A 17,902-nucleotide genomic window follows, 5' to 3' on the forward strand; every position below is an offset into this window, starting at 1 on the left:
ACAGTCCTCCCAGATATCTGGGGCCCCATCTTGTGGGTGCCCTTCCTGGAATTCTAGTATTTAACAACAAAACCTGTTCCCTCTTGTATCCTGGGGCTGCAGAGGTCTGGAAAAGCAGGGTCAGCAGGAGAGGGATGTCGACAGGGCCACATTTGTCTTCCAAGGGGGCACTGTGGCACGACATGGGAAGAGGGAGGTGTAGGCCTGGCCAAGTTCTTGCTGTGGCGACTCCCTTGGGCCCCAGCTGCACAATGGGCCATGCGTGGGGGCCAGGGCAGCCTCGCCTTCCTGTCCTTCATCCACGCCTGCATCAGGCATCTCCTCATGTCCTCAGACGCACCATGGAATCTGATGGAAGGGTGAGGGAACTTCAGCGTTACTGAACTTTAATCTTCCAGCAAGTGCTACAATTAACATGCCCCAAAGTACAGTCGCTTTATAATTAGATCGGAGAACAAACACAAAACACTCATCCCAGTAAAGTTGTTATCGAACTTCTTGGTAGGTTTCCTAGCAATTAAACTCACTCGTTCATTTCATCTGGAAGAAGTATTTATTACTTCAATTTAAACTAATGCCATAATGATAGGATGTGTGTTTTTTTTAATAGATCTTTATTGGAGTATAATTGCTTCACAATACTGTGTTAGTTTCTGTTGTACAACAAAGTGAATGAGCCAAAGGCATACATATGTCCCCATATCCCCTCCCTCTTGAGCCTCCCTCCCATCCCCCCATCCCAGCCCTCTAGGTCATCGCAAAGCACCAAGCCAATCTCCCTGTGCTATGCTGCTACTTCCATTAGCTAACTATTTTACATTCAGTAGTGTATATATGTCGATACTACTCTCACTTCACCCCAGCTTCCCCCTCCCACCCCATGTCCTCAAGTCCATTCTCTATGTCTACATCTTTATTCCTGCCCTGCAAATAGGTTCATCAGTACCATCTTTTTTTTTTTTTTTTTGAGAACGCTCACCATCGCAGTTCAGTCATCTGACTTCCTATGCCGGGGGCAAGAAAGGAGATTTCGTTGGCACAAAGCATTGGTTAAAATAGCATTTGTCCAGTAATTCTCTTTCTCCCGGGGAGTTTCATGTCAGGAGGACTCGAGGGTGAGGACCAACAGCCGACAGATGTTTGCCACAAGAAACTGTCAGGCTGTCCAGCTGAGAAGGTGCAATGGCTCACCAGAGCTACCTGGGACCGTGCAGTGAGCCTGCAGTGACGCCCAGCAGCTCAGCCCTGCTGCCAGGGAGGCCTGGAGTGTCCCCTGCAGGTGAGAGAGCTGACCCTCCCACAAGCACCAAGAATATAACTAAGATGTGTTCTGGGCCACAGCAGAGATGAACCAGCTCAGAGGCTAAGGGAGAACGGGCAGTAAAGGGGCCACCACTGGGTGCAGTTCCTGAGCAAGGAAATCTTCCTGAGTACTCAGCATGTGCTAGGCGCTGTGCTAAGCTCTTGGCATGTATTAATGCATTTAACCCACACATCAAGCACACTGGGCGGAAATGATTATTTATCCCCAATTGACAAATAAGGAAACTGTTGCACAGAGAGGTTGAGTGACTTCTCCAATGTCACACAGCTATAGAGACAGAGCCGGGATTCAACTGAAGCAGACTGCTCCTGAGTCCTTGCTCCTAACCATTATACTCAAGAGTAATCCTGAGGACGGGCAAACAGCCAAAGCTCTTTTGCCAAGACTCTACCAAGCCCTGAGCCCACACCCAGCCATGAGAGGGAATACTGACCACTGCCACTCCTGGTTTCCACACATGATTTGTTATTATCATATAGACCACTTGCCATGTACCAGGAACTCTGCTGGGGGTTTTACTCTGTAGCTCAGAAATTACCATCCCTGTTCCTTAGGTGAGAAAGCAGAAGCTCAGAGAAGTCACCATGGGCAGTCAGTAGGAGGGAGGGATGGCAACCTCCACTCTTTTTTATTTACTTACTTATTTTTTGTACTTGAAACAAAACTTAAAAGATATTTTAAAATATGCAGTAAGAAATATATCTCCCATCCCCGTCCCAAGTCATTGTGTTTCCCTCCCTAACACAGCACTCCTTTATGACTGTATGTGTACTCAGATACACACACGTGTGAGCTTGCCTTGACCCAGAGCAATACTGACACCACTGTTCTCACTTTGCTATTGTGAGCTAACAGTACCATGTGTTGGAACTATGGCTTCTTAATACATAAAGAACCATAGTTTTCCATTATATATATGTATCATAATATACTTAACCATTAAGGTTGTTGGAATGTCTGCAGTTACCAACAATGCTGCAATAAATCCTTGTGCATTAAGAAGAGTCTACCTGAGGTGTTTGTTCCCCACAGCTTTGCCATGAGAACCAAGGGGCTGTGAGCAGAGCTGTGATACCCGAGCTTTGGGAATCAGACCTGGCCAACGCCCCTACTCACCAGCCATATGACCTAGAGCACATCCCTTTACTTCTCTGAGCCACAGTTTCCTCATATGTAAAACAAAGATAGTATACACCCACCTGGAAAGGTTGCCATAAGGATGATGTGAGCTGGAGCCTCAGTGCCCTGCTCAGAGTGACAGCTGGAGAGACGTGAGCTGTTACTCACTGATACCTGGGCCATCTGGGTTACTTGGGAAGTTCAGGCCTTGCCTCTGGCTTGGACTCTGGGTCTGGGATTTGTCCTCAGTCAGACCACAGCTCTTCTCTGTGCGTTAGTTTCCTCCCTTTTGTAGACAGCCAATGAGTCTGGACACAGGCAACTGAAGAACCAGAGCCCTCTAGAGATGGAGACCCCATGTCTATCCTCCGGTCTCTGGACGGGGCGTGAAGAATAGGACCCGAAGGCACCACCTGAGGTAGTGAGCTATGGCTCCCAAGGATTTCTGGGGACTCTGAGCTCATCAGTGAGGCCTCTAAGGCCTGCCTGGCCCAGAGCTCCAGCCTCACCCATGGCCACTGCCCACAACCCAGCCATACGATCTTTCCCCTCTCCATTGCCCCCAGGCCTTCCAGCATGCTTTTCCCTCTGCCTGGGACACGCTTCCTCCCCTCCTCCCCCAGTGCCCTCTGCTTGCTTATCTCCTACTAGTCCTTTAGACCCTTGCTTACATGCCACCTCTTCCTGGAAGCCCTCCCAAGCCACCATGCCACAGGCTGTGCAATCACCACCAAGAATAAGATCAGCTCCGTGGCCAGAGCAGAGCAGAGCAGTGTCAGCGAGGAATGTCAGGCCATGGCTGCAGGGAGAGATGGTCTAGCATTGGGATCCAAGCACACCCAGGGGCAGGACCTAGCTATGGACATCCAGGCAGGAGGACAACATTTGTTCTCAGTGCAGTGAGTGAGGTTTCAGCAGGAGAATATCTTTATGCCATTTGGATAGGGAAGGACCTCTTAAATGAGACAGGTAACAGAGCTACTTGTCTAAAAGATAAATAAATTTGAAAACAATATAGAACTTCTGTGAATTAAGACAACTAACTGAAAGAAGGTATTTAACATCCCTAACTTACAAAAGAAAAGGCTCAGTCTTAAAAATAGGCAAAAATTAAAAACTACATACAGGTGTTCAGAAGGGCAAACAAAAATAGTGCATAAAGATATGAAAAGATTCTCAACCTCATCTTTTATCACAGCAATATAAATTAAAATCACAGCAAGATACCATCTCACACGAAAATCTTAAAAGTAAAAACAGTACCAGGTGTTGGTGAAGTTGGGGAGCTTTGAGAACGCTCATACATTGCAGAGAGCAGTGAAAATAGAAATTCTTTGGAAAGCAACTTGAAATGATATACTAAAGTGAAACATGCATACCCAATAGTCCAGCAATTCTACTCCTCTGAGATAGACCCTTAAAAAATTCTTCCACACGAACACCAATAATCTTATCAGTACTATTTGTAATAGCAAAAACCTGGAAACAAATGCCCATAGTAACACAATGGATAATAAATCAGGTGATACTTTGCAGCAGTAAAAATGATCAAATATACCCATCTGCATCAAGTGAACAGATCTCAAAAACCTAATATTGAATAAAAAAGAAAGCAATCACGGAAGTGTACAGAAGTGTTACTCCAGCTATTTAAGGTTCACAAAGAGGCCAATCTAAGCAATATGTATCTTAGGATCCATACTTGCATGATAAACTATAAAGAAAAGCAAGGAACTGGTTAGAACACAATCAAGATAGTGTTTATGTCCCCTAGGTAGGAGAGGACACGATATAAGCTAGACACACAAGGGCTCCTACACATTTTTAAACTGGTCTGGGTTCATGGGAGTTCACTTTATCACCATTCTTTTAACTTGACATATACATTGTAAACATGTGTAACTTTTAAGCTTTTTAAAATAATTTTAAAACAAGCACGAATAGGAAGTGGCCACACATTTAGAGCTTTAAGCTTTTGTTCCTGTGGAATCCCAGCTCCCAACCCCATTCCAGGCCTGCAAGCTGGCCCAGAGGCCAAGAGGCACCACCACACCCCAGAGATGCTGTGGAGGAAAGAGCCCTGGGGTCCTGACTTCACATCCCAGCCCTGTGCAACTTTAGCCAAGATATTCCACCCATCTGTTTCTTCATGTAAAAAGAGTTCCTAGCAAAATAGTTGTGCATGGTAGGGACTCAGTGAATATTTGTTGAACGAATGAGTCAGAGATTTCTAAGATCCCAGTCATAAATACGCCCCTCATCCAGATGTGTTCACCAGGGAGAAACTGTGCCTGCAGCTCCTAGCACATCCTCCTCAAGACACACACGTATATCCCAGAATTTGAAGTGCCAAGTCAGAAAGTTATCTCTTCTGTTCAATCCAAACTTTTGGTATTTTAATGTTACAGATTTTCTCTCCCAAATGTCAGCTTCTCTTTCATTTTTCCTTTCGCTGTCACAACAAGCATACAAGTATTTTTGATGGAATTTTACCAAATGGCACGTCTTGCATTTTGTAAACCTTAAATACACAAACTCCTCTCCCACCACTCTGCCAAACTCTCTCTTAGAACGTGTTTTTGGTCTCTCTGACCCTTGACTCTTGACTCAGATGCCCAGTCCTCAGGCTCCACCCAGGGAAGGACATTCCTTTGTTTAAAGGGAGGCTGAGGGGCAAATGAGGAAGGATCAGTCCTCACCTTGCAAGAGTAGGATCTTACATATGACATTCATTAGCAAGTGACTGACTGGACAAAGCTAGGGCATGCCAAGTCCATTCCACACACCCCATCCTTGGCAGTAACTCTGTCTGGCTGGGGCTAGGAGAAGAAGGTTGGAGCCTAGCAAGCCCCGGATTACAGAAATAGGATGGTGCCTTGGCTAAGTGCATGGGCATCGAAGTCAGAAAGAATCTCTCTGAGCCTCACATTCCTTATCCGTAAAATGCAGCAATAATCCCACCTCAGAGAGTTATTAAATGGCTTTAATCAAATAATATATGTAAAGATACTTGCAGATCAGCATCAAAAAAAAAAAAAAAGTCACTATATCCCCAAACCACTTCTGTTTGACTTTGGAAGGAATGAAACAGTCTTTACACTCAATTTGCTTTTTAATTGGGCTCACTGCAGCTAGTGTTGCAGTGATCGGGTGGAGGAAGGGCCCTGAGGAGTTGTGGAGGCACCATTTGTCTTGGGCATATCAGCAATGTAAATCCAACCACGGCCCTCGGAGAGGCCAATGCCAGCCAAGCTGAGGGAGCATCCACACCTCGAATTCTTGGGGCTGCATCAAACAGCATGTGGGCTTCTACCGCCTTGGCTCATCTAACATGTTAAAAATGGGCCAGAGGTTGGGCTGTGCCTGAGGGGCATGGCCAAAACAAGTAACAGTGGTGAACGTTTTATAGAGAATGTTTGGGGTAGAAACCCTGCCTCAAAGGTTGTCAAATCAGGGGGCCAATGACCAGGGAAGGCAAAGCCAGGAAGTTCTGCATAGTACCCAATGAAAGGGCACTGGCGGGCTTCCCTGGTGGTGCAGTGGTTAAGAATCCGCCTGCCAATGCAGGGGACATGGGTTCGAGCCCCGGTCCGGAAAGATCCCATATGCCACGGAGCAACTAAGCCTGTGCGCCACAACTACTGAGCCCGCGTGCCTAGAGCCCGTGCTCCGCAACAAGAGAAGCTACTGCAGTGAGAAGCTCGCGCACTGCAACGAAGAGTAGCCCCCGCTCACCGCGACCAGAACAAGCCCGCGCACAGCAACAAGACCCAACACAGCCAAAAATAAATTTATATTAAATAAATAAAAAAAAAAAGAGCACTGGCCTCCAGAAAGGCTAGCGCCAAATGGATCAGCACCTTGGACAGCGACAGCCAAGTGTAAGGCAGCTCTGAAATGCCTGATTCTCCCCTACCTTCCAGATCAGAATCTGCAAACAGGGCAGGATGTTGCCAGCCCGTCCCCGCAAACATGATGCTTCACGGAGCCATCACAGCGCTTTTATTGCTGAGCCTACATGCTTCCTCAGAATCCTTCCCAACACAGCATTCAAGGCTCAACCAATTGCTTGCGGTGGTCCACCAGAGGAAAGCTATTGGGTACCCTGTGTCTTTACAGAATTACTACTAATAAAGGCCAGTTTAGTTGAAAACTCACTTCAACCCTACCAAAGGTAGCAAAGGTCTCCGTGTCAGAAAAGAGGGGCACACCTCTGGGTTTGATTGGAGGGTCTGGGTGGGAGAGGAGAGGGGCAGAGGAATGTGCCCACAGAATGAAACATCTGTTTCCTAGCTCACCTCCCCTACCTCAGAGGTCAGACTATTCAGTGTCCCTGTCTTTCCCCCCATTTCTCCTTTGTCTTGTGTGAAAATTGTTTGAAAAGTCCATGTCCGCATAAACGAGTTGGTTCATTCACACAGTGACAATTTCTTAGGGCCTGCTGTGTGCCCGCCACCATGCTAAGCAGCAGAGACATAGCAGGGAAGAGCACATGGCCCACTGTCTTGGAGCTTAGAGCCCGGGTGGGAGTAACTGCTCATCAAGGATTAGCCCTCATGAGTGTGTTGCAACAAGCTGAGAGCAGGCTGAAGGAAGGAGACGTGTGTCTGTGAGAGCATGTAACCAAGGAACCAGCTCTATGGGAAAGGGAGGAGTCTGCAGACAGGTGGAGATCAGGCACCCTTCCTTGGGGACTTGATCCTTGAGCCAAGTGGGGGTAAGGGATGTAAGAAGAAGAAAACACAGAATTTGAGCAAGTGCCATTAGATGTCATTTGGTCTTCAAGAATTACAGGAGCCCAGATGGCATAGGTAGGCTGGAGAGCTGATACCTGCTTCCTATGGCTGAGGTTCCCACCAAAGCCACCTTAAGGGCTTAGGAAGAACCAAGGCTTGAAGAGTTTCTATAGGTCAGAGCAAAAGGAGAGCAAAGAAACCAGGAGCAGTGAGGTGGGAAGGGTCTACAGACACTGGACCTTCGGCCCTGGCAGTGTCCACACCTCCCTACAGGATGCAGCCTCAGAGCAGACCCAATATCGGGAGTTGAACCACCAACACAAAGGGTTGTCAGGGGAAGGCTGGGCCACTAAGAGGTGCTATGACATGGTCTCAAACTCCTTCCCAGAGTCAGGGATTGAGCAGGGTTGGAAGGAGAGACCAAGTCCTGGACAGAGTCCAGTTCAAGGGCCTGGAGCCTCCGGCTGCCCTTCTCCCCATCACCACCTCATCTTAATTTCAGCACAGTGACTGTCTGCTCTTTCAGTTCCTTCTGGAAGACTCTAAACAGCATATTTGCTCAAGAGCTGAGGACAACATTCTGGTCTTAGAGAAGCAGAGTATTTAGGCAAAGGCAAACATATGCTGGTTTCTCTTCTTAGTTACATTCTTGGCAAAGGAATTATTTCACCAAGAGAGGAAAAACAGGACTTTCGAGGGTCCACCCCATTCTACCCTGGTCCCAGCTATGCAGCTGCTGACCCTCACCAGTCCCCCACACCCTTTAAACACACGTAATGTGGGTGGCTGTGGCTATAAAAGGGTAGCATGGGGATCTTTGTGAGGGAACTGCTCTGCATCTGACTGTGGTGGTCACATGAATCCACATGTGATAAAATCGCACAGAAGTGAATACAAACACCCAAGTGCATGTCAACTGGTGAATATGAGCGAAGCCTATGGATTGTGTCAAGGTCAAATCCCACTTGTGATATGGTATGACAGGCGAGATGCTGGAGCACACAGAATCTCTGAATTGTTTCTCATAATTGCATGTGAATCTCAATTAACTCAAAATAAAAAGGTTTTTTTAAAAAAAACGCATAAGGTGGAAACCATTTTATCTTGGGACTAGAAATGGTCTGTTTTCACAAAGCAGTCATAGAAAACCTAAAGCTATTTCCTCAAAGCCCACTGTTCTAGTTTCCTCACAAGCAAATTATGATTTTTTTTTTTCATATGGGAGGCCTTCAAAGAAGCCATGACCAGCCATGCCCAGTGTCCCCAGACCCACACAACCCCAGCCTGGCTCCATGACATTCAGGGTGTCCCTCCCCCTGACCTATGCCCCAGCCAGAAACCCTGAAACTGAGGGCAGATCAGGGCAGAGGGAGATAAGGAGCTGGGAAGGCTGGGAGAGTGGCCAGTGAGAGGGGAACACTTTGCAGAGGAGGCTTCCAGGAGGACCCATGCTGGCCAGCCTCCACCACTGCCTGCGTGCAGCCCTTCAGATCCCTGCCAGTGGTTTATTAATATTTTATTGAAAACTCTTAAGATGATTCCAACTTCAGCTGTCATGCTAAGGTGTTGTTGCTAGGCAACTTTAGCTCCTGTCTACAGATCTGTTTTCAGAGTTCTTCCCCCACTCACAAAGCTCGAGGTTCAGTCCTACCACCCAGAGACCCGCTTGGCTCAGACCACCAACCGCTGTCCACACCCAGCCCACTCCAAAGCGCTCAGCCTCCACGAGCGATGGTCTAGCTCGCAGGTCTCCCAGTGCCTGGCCATGGCCCCACCAGAGCCCCAGAGCACCCCCTACCCCCAACTCACCATACTCGCTGTCGTAGAACATGACGAACTTCTGCCAGCGCAGCTCTGTCACCAGCCTGAGCATGACGTCATTGAGGCGCACGGGAGGTCTGGAGGCCAGCGTGTAGGCCTCGCCGTCAGGGCTGGGGTTCAAATGGCAGGCGGTACGCGGAGAGCCCCCTGGGTTGCGCTGGACAAAGAGGTGTGGGATGTGCATCGCATCTGTGAGGGACTGCAGGGCGTTGGCAGACGCACAACCGGTGGATGTGACCAAGGCCAAAATCCCCTGGGTCATGAGGTCACAGGCTGGAAAGAGAGGGGAGAGAGAGGGTGGGGTCAGCATGGGGGTGATGCTGCCCTGGCTTCAACTGGCACAGCTCATGCCAGGCAGCTCATTCCCAGGGTTCCAAGAAACACTGCCTCCCTCCAGGGACCAAGAACCCATGTCAGGCCAGGCCAGAGGCTCTCACAGGCACAGTCTATGATGCCCTAGTGATGCTGCCAGCTAGATGTTCTTATGTCCATTCAACAGATGAGAAAACAGAGGCCAGGAGAGGCAAAATCATTTGTCCTAGGCTACTCAAGCGGGGAGAGTAGAACAGGGACACAACTCACATCTGCCTGAGACAGCCATCAGTGCTACTAAATTAGCCATCCTGTTTCCCACTTGGGCTGTGAGCCCCTTAAGAGCTGTGAGCTCATTTCGTTGACCCATGTATTCCCAAGGCCATGCCACAGGCCAAGAATACACTGTGTACTCTACAATTGTTGGCTGAACTGAACTGATTGGGGCTGAGGGGAATGAATAACATCAGAAAGGGCTTCCCTGGTGGCGCAGTGGTTGAGAGTCCGCCTGCCGATGCAGGGGACACGGGTTCGTGCCCCGGTCCGGGAAGATCCCACATGCCGCGGAGCGGCTGCGCCCGTGAGCCATGGCCGCTGAGCCTGCGCGTCCGGAGCCTGTGCTCCGCAACGGGAGAGGCCACAACAGTGAGAGGCCCGCGTACAGCAAAAAAAATAAATAAATAACAACGGAAAGTCAGGGAGACACTTACCCCGGAGGATCCAGATTGTAGGCAAAACCCCCCAGGAACCCTAGGTCTTCTGGCCAAGTCCATTTGATCCATATCATAAAAATACTAGGTCAAACCCCAGAGGAAGCATTTGGTTCCAGAAGCCCAGGATTATTCAAAAGCCACTTGACAATAACAAAGGAAGATGCTCGTGCAGCAGCTGGGGCGCTGACTGCAGGTGTGTAGGAGGAACATGCCCAGGTGCCAGCAGCTATTTCTAGGGTAGCTGCGCTCAGGGATCACCTTTTGAAGTCATCCAGCAACCATGAGTTCCAGTAACCCCTTTTAGCCATACACTTAGACCTTTTTGGAACATCAGACCAATTAATAGAAAGATGCACCTCCCCACACTGCAACCCACTGCGCCAGTTTTGAAGCAAACACTTATTAATAATGCTTTATGTGATGGCAGGAATGTGGGAAAGCAGATGCAGTTTCAAAACACAGCCTGTGAATGTCAGCAGGCCGTCTGCTGCAGACGGCAGACTTTTTTTTTTTTTTAACATCTTTATTGGAGTATAATTGCTTTACAACGGTGTGTTAGTTTCTGCTTTATAACAAAGTGAATCAGATGGACCTAGAGTCTGACGGCAGACTTTTGAACAACTTTGACAATACGGTTCTTTCGGTTGAAAGCACCTGGGTTTATGTAATGCCTCCGACCAGGCTGGAAGGAGGAGATGGAGACCAGGGAGAGGAAATCCAAGGAGCAAGGTAGTAGGAGGCTGGAAAGGTGCGGGAAGAGGAAGACACCTCCAAGCTTTCAAATACCAAAGGTCAGCTGCTCCCCACGCACGGACACTCCCCTTGCACATTCATGGGCTTCGGTAGGAGGACAACTCAAATGCCCACAACTCTCCCGGCTGAACCCTCTGCCTCCAAACACAAGGCAGGAGGAGGGGGTGGTTAAACAAGAGATTCTCTGCAGTCTCTCTTGAAGATCATGCAGCCACCTAAATGCTCTGGCCCCTCGCATTCAGGCTCCATGCGGCCAAGTTCACTCCTGAATTGAAATCCAATCATGTCATGCTACTGCTTAAAGCCCTTTGGTGGCTCCCAAGACCGTTGCGGACAGAGTCAAACTCCTTGGGGCAGTCTTGCAGGCTCCCCAGTGCCTGCAGCCTCAGGTTCCTCACACGCCCCCGCCCGCTCTGTTACAGACCATGGCCCACCTTTCGGCCCCTGGAACCCATCACATTTCCTGTGGCCTCCTGAACCTTCACACCCACTCTCGCTTCAGGACTCAGACTCTACAGCCCCAGACTAAGGACCCTTTGTCAAGTGCTTCATCTGCATCCCACACTTCCCCTATAAGGACACTGCACTGCGTGTATAACTGTCTCCCTCTCCCACTTCACCTCAAGCTCCAAGGGGACAAAGGCCATGCCCATTCTGCTCACCATCCTTTTCCAGACACACAGTGTGTCTGGCACACAGCACTCAGTAAAGACTGATACAATAGTACCGTAAGCCTTGACATTTTCATGCCCTCTGCTCAATAATGCCACTTTGGGCATCCATCCAAGCTGTAAAAATGGCTTCAGGTCCAAAAACATTCAGAGGATACTTATCCAGACTCTTGATATATTTATTGCTAACGATCTAAAAGATGCAAAGAGGTGAGTGACATAAAAGTGTTCCATTTGTTGAAAGCACACACAGCCTTTAAAACCATTTATGAAGATACTACAGTAAGATGGGAAAGTGCCTGTCATAAAATAGTTACATGGAAGTAATACAAAATTGCATGTATTTTATGATACCAATTAAATAAAACTTAACATGCATGAAAGAAAGATCAAAAGGAAATACTGCAGAATGTTAAAAGTGACTGCATTTTAGAAGAGGTCTAGACGTGGTTTTCCTTCTTTTCTATATTTTGCCAAAATTTCATGTCGTGAACAGGTAATTCCTTTACAAAAGGAAAACAATCCTCCAACAATGGATAAGTATGGAGCTATGTAGGAGGAGGGACTATTTTGTGAGAATTTTCTCTGTGCCCAAAACTCTGTCGAGTACTCTATATACATGAGTTCACATTATTCTCATGACATCCCTGTACAGCAGGCATCACTGTGTCTATTTTCCAGATAACAAGATGTGAAGCTGCACAACCGATAAGGGCTGGACTAAGATGGCTTCTCGTCTAAAAATGCTTCTGAGGGGTGACTAAGTGACAAAGCCAGGGCACGACATTTTACACTCACCAGGATTACAACTAGGCAGAAAGCATGCTTATGAAAAAGGCAAGAGAAAACACTAAAAGCCGAGGTCTCTGATGATAAATGGATTTTTCTTTCTTCTCTTGTACATATTCTCTTTAATGCTGATACACTGCATTTATACGTTTAAAAAGTAATCTTACGGGCTTCCCTGGTGGCGCAGTGGTTGAGAGTCCGCCTGCCGATGCAGGGGACGCGGTGCGTGCCCCGGTCCGGGAGGATCCCACATGCCGCGGAGCGGCTGGGCCCGTGAGCCATGGCAGCTGGGCCTGCGCATCCGGAGCCTGTGCTCCGCAGCGGGAAGAGGCCACAACAGCGAGAGGCCCGTGTACCGCAAAAAAAAAAAAAAAAAAAAAAAAAGGAAAAAGAAAAAAAAGTAATCTTACAAAACACACTGTACATCACTAGGGTGTAAAGTTGCCCAGGAAATCCAGCCCCTGGTCCCGGCCCAAGACACCCACTGCACCATCACTGGGTCTTGGCTCTCTGTCATCCACCCCACCTGGCTCCCTCTCAGGGACTTCCTGACTTCTGATGGCAAGCCCCATCCCCATTCCACATACGCTGGGTTATTAAGTCACTAGACCTCCCTGAGGCTCAGTTTCCCCATTTGGGCACACATCCCACTGCTCACCATGGCTGGATTTGTCTCCTCCCTCTTGTGTGTTTCATACATACACTCAGCACACCCACTAAGCACAAAGCCCTGCTATGAGCAGTGGGGAGGGGGAGGGGCAAAGGGCAGGATGAACACAGGCCCCATCTGAGGAGCTTAGGGTCTACCAAGGAGCCAGATCCCACAACTTGGCCTGTGAGGAAGGAAAGGGGAAGCTCCCTGGGACCCAGAAGAGGATGAACTCATGTGGGGTCAGCATCAGGGCCTGAAAGGAAGAAAAGGATTTAGACCAGGAGAGATGGGGGGAGCAGTGTGAGTGAGGGGTGCAGTGGGACAAAGACACAGGGGCTGGGCAGTGGGAATGTGCTCAGGGAACAGGTCCCCCTGCCCCAGCCCCGGTGGCAGCCAGAGACACCAGCTTCTTGGCTGGGCCTGGGCTCACCAGGGCAGCAGAAGGAGCACTAGAATCTCACAGACCAAAGCTCCAGTTTGGGCTCCTCTGGCCGGCGGCCGTGTGGTCATGGGCATGTCTCCTTCCTGAGCCCCCGTTTCCTATTAATTGAAGATATGAACCTCTACCCAGCAGAGTTATGGGAGCACTGACTTAGAACGTGGACCACAAATGCCAATCCCGTGTCATGCACAAGAAAAGATGCTAAATATTAATACCTGTCAGTTTCCTGCCCCTCTCCTTGGGCATCCCCAGCTCCCCATCAATGTCCCCACCCAAATCATGCCCAGGATCCCAAGAAATAGCAGTTACAACAGAGAACGACCTCACTCCTGCTGCTGACCAACCCTCCCCGTGGAGGTGGGCACCCTGACCCACCCCTGTACAGACACCTGCAGCACCACGGAAGCTCCTCAAGGCCTCGACCTCCTAGGTGAGCAGGGTGGGTAATTAAGGCTGGAAGCCTCTCCCAGGCACTAATGGAGAAGCCTGATACAAGTCAATTTCTAATCCACTGTGAATGGCTGCTAATTGGGGCACTGTTGAAATGATGGTTATTTAGAGGCTCCTAACATAAAAATAACAAGATCAAAATTCATCAGATCAAAGCCACACCAGCTATTAGCTTAAACAAGGTTGTGTGCTCGTTCCTAGGATAGGACATCACACAACTCACAACCCAGTTGTAGAAGAGACACCGAACCCCAGTGCTGGCGTCCGACGGCTTGGATCTGAATCCAGGCCCTGCCACGTACATGCTGTGGGACCTTGGGCGAGGGGCTGACCCTCTCTGGGCCTCTGTGCTTTTTCTGTCAGAGAAAGATGATGGCACCCACTTCACAGAGCTGTTGTGCATATTCTCTGAAAGGTCTTTGTATGTGAAGAACCACTTGGCACTGCCTGATGCATAGTAAGAATGTAGAAGTCACCTCTGTCTCCAGCTTAGAGGTGCTTCTGCAGCTCACTAGAAGATAACAGCCTTTGTTATCATTCTTTGTCTCCAATATCATATGGTCATAAAGCTGATCCCTCTCTTGATGATAACAATGCAGGCTTGATGGATTGATATGAGCTCCCCAAGAATGGCTCATCAGCTGCGAAAGTAAGAAGTAGAGGTGACTGTAATGAGCAGCTTCGAGACCCCTTACCCAAGCTCAGCGGCCTAGGACAGCAGAGGTCTCTGGGCCACGTGATGGATTCCCAGGAATCGGGAAGAAGCAGGCTGTTCAGACTCAGGGTTGGGCCCAGGCAAGAGGATCCATGGAGCTCAGCCAGCATTCCCAGACAGCCCCACAGTCACATCCCTGCCAGCTTCCCCTGAGATGTCAGCGTCCTGCTGATCCAGGACTCTCCGGACACAGGACTCTCAGGGTAGGATGTGCCGGGTGTAGCACTGACAAGCAGGGTCTCCCTAATTCTCACCCCAGGTGAGCTTTCTGATCCCCTGGTGAGAAAACGGAAGCACAGAGAGGGCTGACCACTTGGCTAGCATCATATAGCCAGAGAGTGAATGGCAACGAGAGCATCAGAACTGGACCACCAGGTACCTCTACAAGCCAGTCCCAGGAAGAGATGGTGGCCAGCAGAGGACAGAGGCCAGGATTCCATGGCTGACTCTACCCAACCCTATCCCTGGATGGAAACTCCTGGGGCAGCTCCACACTTAACGCAGGCCCTAGAGAAGGAGCCAGCAAGCAAGAACAAGGCCTCCCTCAGCTAAAGGCAAATCCTTGGTGCATCAAGTAAGTCACTCGGGGCCTCAGGTGGGTGTTGGGGATAAGAGAGGTGCCCCCAGACATTGAGATCACTCTGAGAACCCCTACTGATCCATGTCGGGTCTTCTCCATCCCCATGGGCATTCCTGGAAAATTCTCAGGCCAAGACTGGGGGAAGCAATACCCCAGGAGGCTTGTGCTGGAAGAGATGCACAATTCCTGGTGCCGTCACCTAATAATGATGCTGACCACGGCCATCGCAGCCCTTCCCTCCACCATGTGCCCTGAACGCATGGTGCCCAGAGCACATCCACACCTGTTCCTCCTGGAAGACCTGACGTGGTCCCCAAATAGGTGAGATCGCCCATGCAGCCCCTGCTTCTCTGAGGCTACACACCCTTTCAACCTCATGTGCTAACTGGCCTCTGGGTAGCCCCTTAAAGAGTGACAGGACTTCTCCAGATGGACAAGGCAAGAGAGGGCACTCCACCTGAGTGGAAGCAGCCTGGTAGAGGTGCCCTCATGTCGGAGAAGCTGGGCAAGGCTCCGCTGGTTACAGCAGGCAGCAGAAGGGAGAGCTGGCTCCGGGCAGCCCTGGGCTCAGCCCTGCCCTCCAGAAGTAATGATCTCTCTCCGACGGGGTGCAGCAGGCCAGCCCCAGGCCCTCCAGCACCTCTGCCTGCCCCACAGTCCGGGCTCCATGTGAACAGCCAGGAGCGCTCACCCTCCCCCAAGCTACCCTCATTATCTGTGCCCTTCCTTTCCTCCTTTAAGCTGGCACCAACTTTATTAATATTTGAATTCTAGCGGCTAATGCTTTAAATTAAGGTAGCATTTATAAATACTTTATAGCTGATGAATAATTGACCAAATTTAATATTGTCATAACTCATAGTAAATTACTGATCTACGGAGAATAACTATTTTTCATGTTTTATTAAGACATTTCAAAGGTAAACAAAACCATGAAATGGGGGGAAACGGGTGGCAGCACCATACAAAGGTGAGCACTAGAGTTCGGGCCCAGCAGGACCCTGACCCCCATCGCCTCTCGCCATCGAAAGGCCCCCAAAGGGGAGGGTCAGTGAGGCCTCGCATCCCTCCTGAGCACAGGACAAACTTGACAAGCACCTTGGGCTACAGACCTTTTGCTTAAGTGACTCTCCCACCAGCATCCTCCTGCCAGACTCCTGACTCCTCGCGCAGTTTGGTTTCTGTCTGTCTATCCATACAGTCCCTCTGCTGCAAACTCCCTCTCTCTGCTCTCTCTGCTTATATAGGATGGCTGGGAAACCCCAACCCAGGGTCAACCGTGGTGGGTCCACCTGCCCACCCACTTCTCCATGTCTGTGAACGAACAGCGGGGAGAGTCAGAGAGACCCACGCACCCAGCAACGTGGGGACCCAAAGTGGGGAAGCTGTGTCACCATCCTCAACAGGGCTCCGCACCCCGCCATATTCACTTACCTCCTCTCCACCACCTACCTTTGCTCATTCTCCTCAAACCTTCCGGGCTTCTCCCCAGTTCTTAGCACCAGATCTACCCACCTATCTGCATTTGTGCTGAAAGCTGAGGAAGAAAGCTTCTCCCATCTCAGGCTCAGGCTGGCCCCTGCTTACAAGCTCTGGTTGCTCCCATGACTCGCCGTCTCCCAGACCCAGACCAGACCCAGATCCATCACTGTGTCCTCTCTATGGAATCATCAACCTTCCTTGGTATATCTGACCCATCCCTTTGAAAGTTACACCTCGGTTCTGTTGACGGGTCCTGTAATCGCTCCAGCCCACAGCCCTCGCTGGGCTCCTGACCCCCAACCAGGGCGTCTCCCACAGTGAGTCCACTGGCAGCTCTAACTTGGTGCATCAACACCGAGCTCTCTGGGGTGTGATCCTGTCCCTCTTGGTCTCCCAATCTCCGTAAAGGGGCACTCCCAACCACCCAGTTGTTCTTGAACCTTCTCCCTCCCTGACCCTCTGCACCCAAGCCATCACCAAGTCCTGATTGTTTTAGCTCCACAGTGTATCTTGGATCTGTCAACTTTCCTCCATCTCCAATGCCATCACCTTGGTCTAAACCACTACTATCTCCCCACTGGACCTCCACACACCCAACCTCCCCCAGATCCACATGCCACCCATTCAGTCCACTGCAGTGGACTGGCCTTCATAGATTAAAATGCCAACCAGACTGTGCTGTCCTTGCTTAAAATCTGCATTAGCTTCCCGTCGCCCTTAAAATAAAGTCCACAGCCCGACAGGGCCCTGCGCCATCACACCCGTGCCCTGTGTTCCAGGTAGCTGGCTTTTGGGCAGTAACTCGGATGCCCAAGCTCTTGCCCACTTGTGGGTCTCCTCATATACTCGCCCTTGGCCTACCACACTCCTCCCACTCCTGTTTTGGGGGTAACTGTGACTCCCTGAATTTTCCACAAGCCCAATCTTCCCTCACGGTACTCCGCCTGCAGACCACCCACTGACGTTTGCAATCGTGGACTGTTTTGTCCCATTCTCTGAACCATGAGCCCGTAAGCAGAAGCACCTGTGTACTGCACACCCTCCTAGCCTCTGGCCCAGCCCCCAGCATGGCCTAGCAAAGCAACAAACTATTTAATACTCTTAACAACTCCATAAGACAAGCATGTCTACTGGTGTCCATATTTCATGGGTGAGGCAGAGCTTTCAAACTTGCCAAGGTCCCCAGATGCTCAGGTCCTCCCCGGAGTGAAGCTACATCCCACAATATGGAGAAGGGGAGTTTCTTAAAGCTGACCCTCCACTCTAAGGCGGGTTTCACCAAGAGCTTAGAGGGTACCAAGGGGACAGTGGAGAGGAAAGCTTGCTGGGCCCAAGGCCTTGCC

General features: G+C 49.8%; 1 protein-coding gene across 2 annotated transcripts in view; it reads right to left on the reverse strand.

The window, feature by feature from the left end:
* GRID1 (glutamate ionotropic receptor delta type subunit 1) overlaps positions 1-17,902 on the reverse strand; it is a 671,539-nt gene that overhangs the window by 531,118 nt on the left and 122,519 nt on the right. For both annotated transcript variants that reach the window (XM_032609306.1, XM_032609307.1), the window contains exon 3: positions 8,989-9,273. In XM_032609306.1, the coding sequence (XP_032465197.1) occupies positions 8,989-9,273 (285 nt within the window). The remainder of the gene's footprint in view (positions 1-8,988; positions 9,274-17,902) is intronic.

This window comes from Phocoena sinus, chromosome 16, assembly GCF_008692025.1.
Source record: "Phocoena sinus isolate mPhoSin1 chromosome 16, mPhoSin1.pri, whole genome shotgun sequence".
Lineage (NCBI taxonomy): Eukaryota > Metazoa > Chordata > Mammalia > Artiodactyla > Phocoenidae > Phocoena > Phocoena sinus.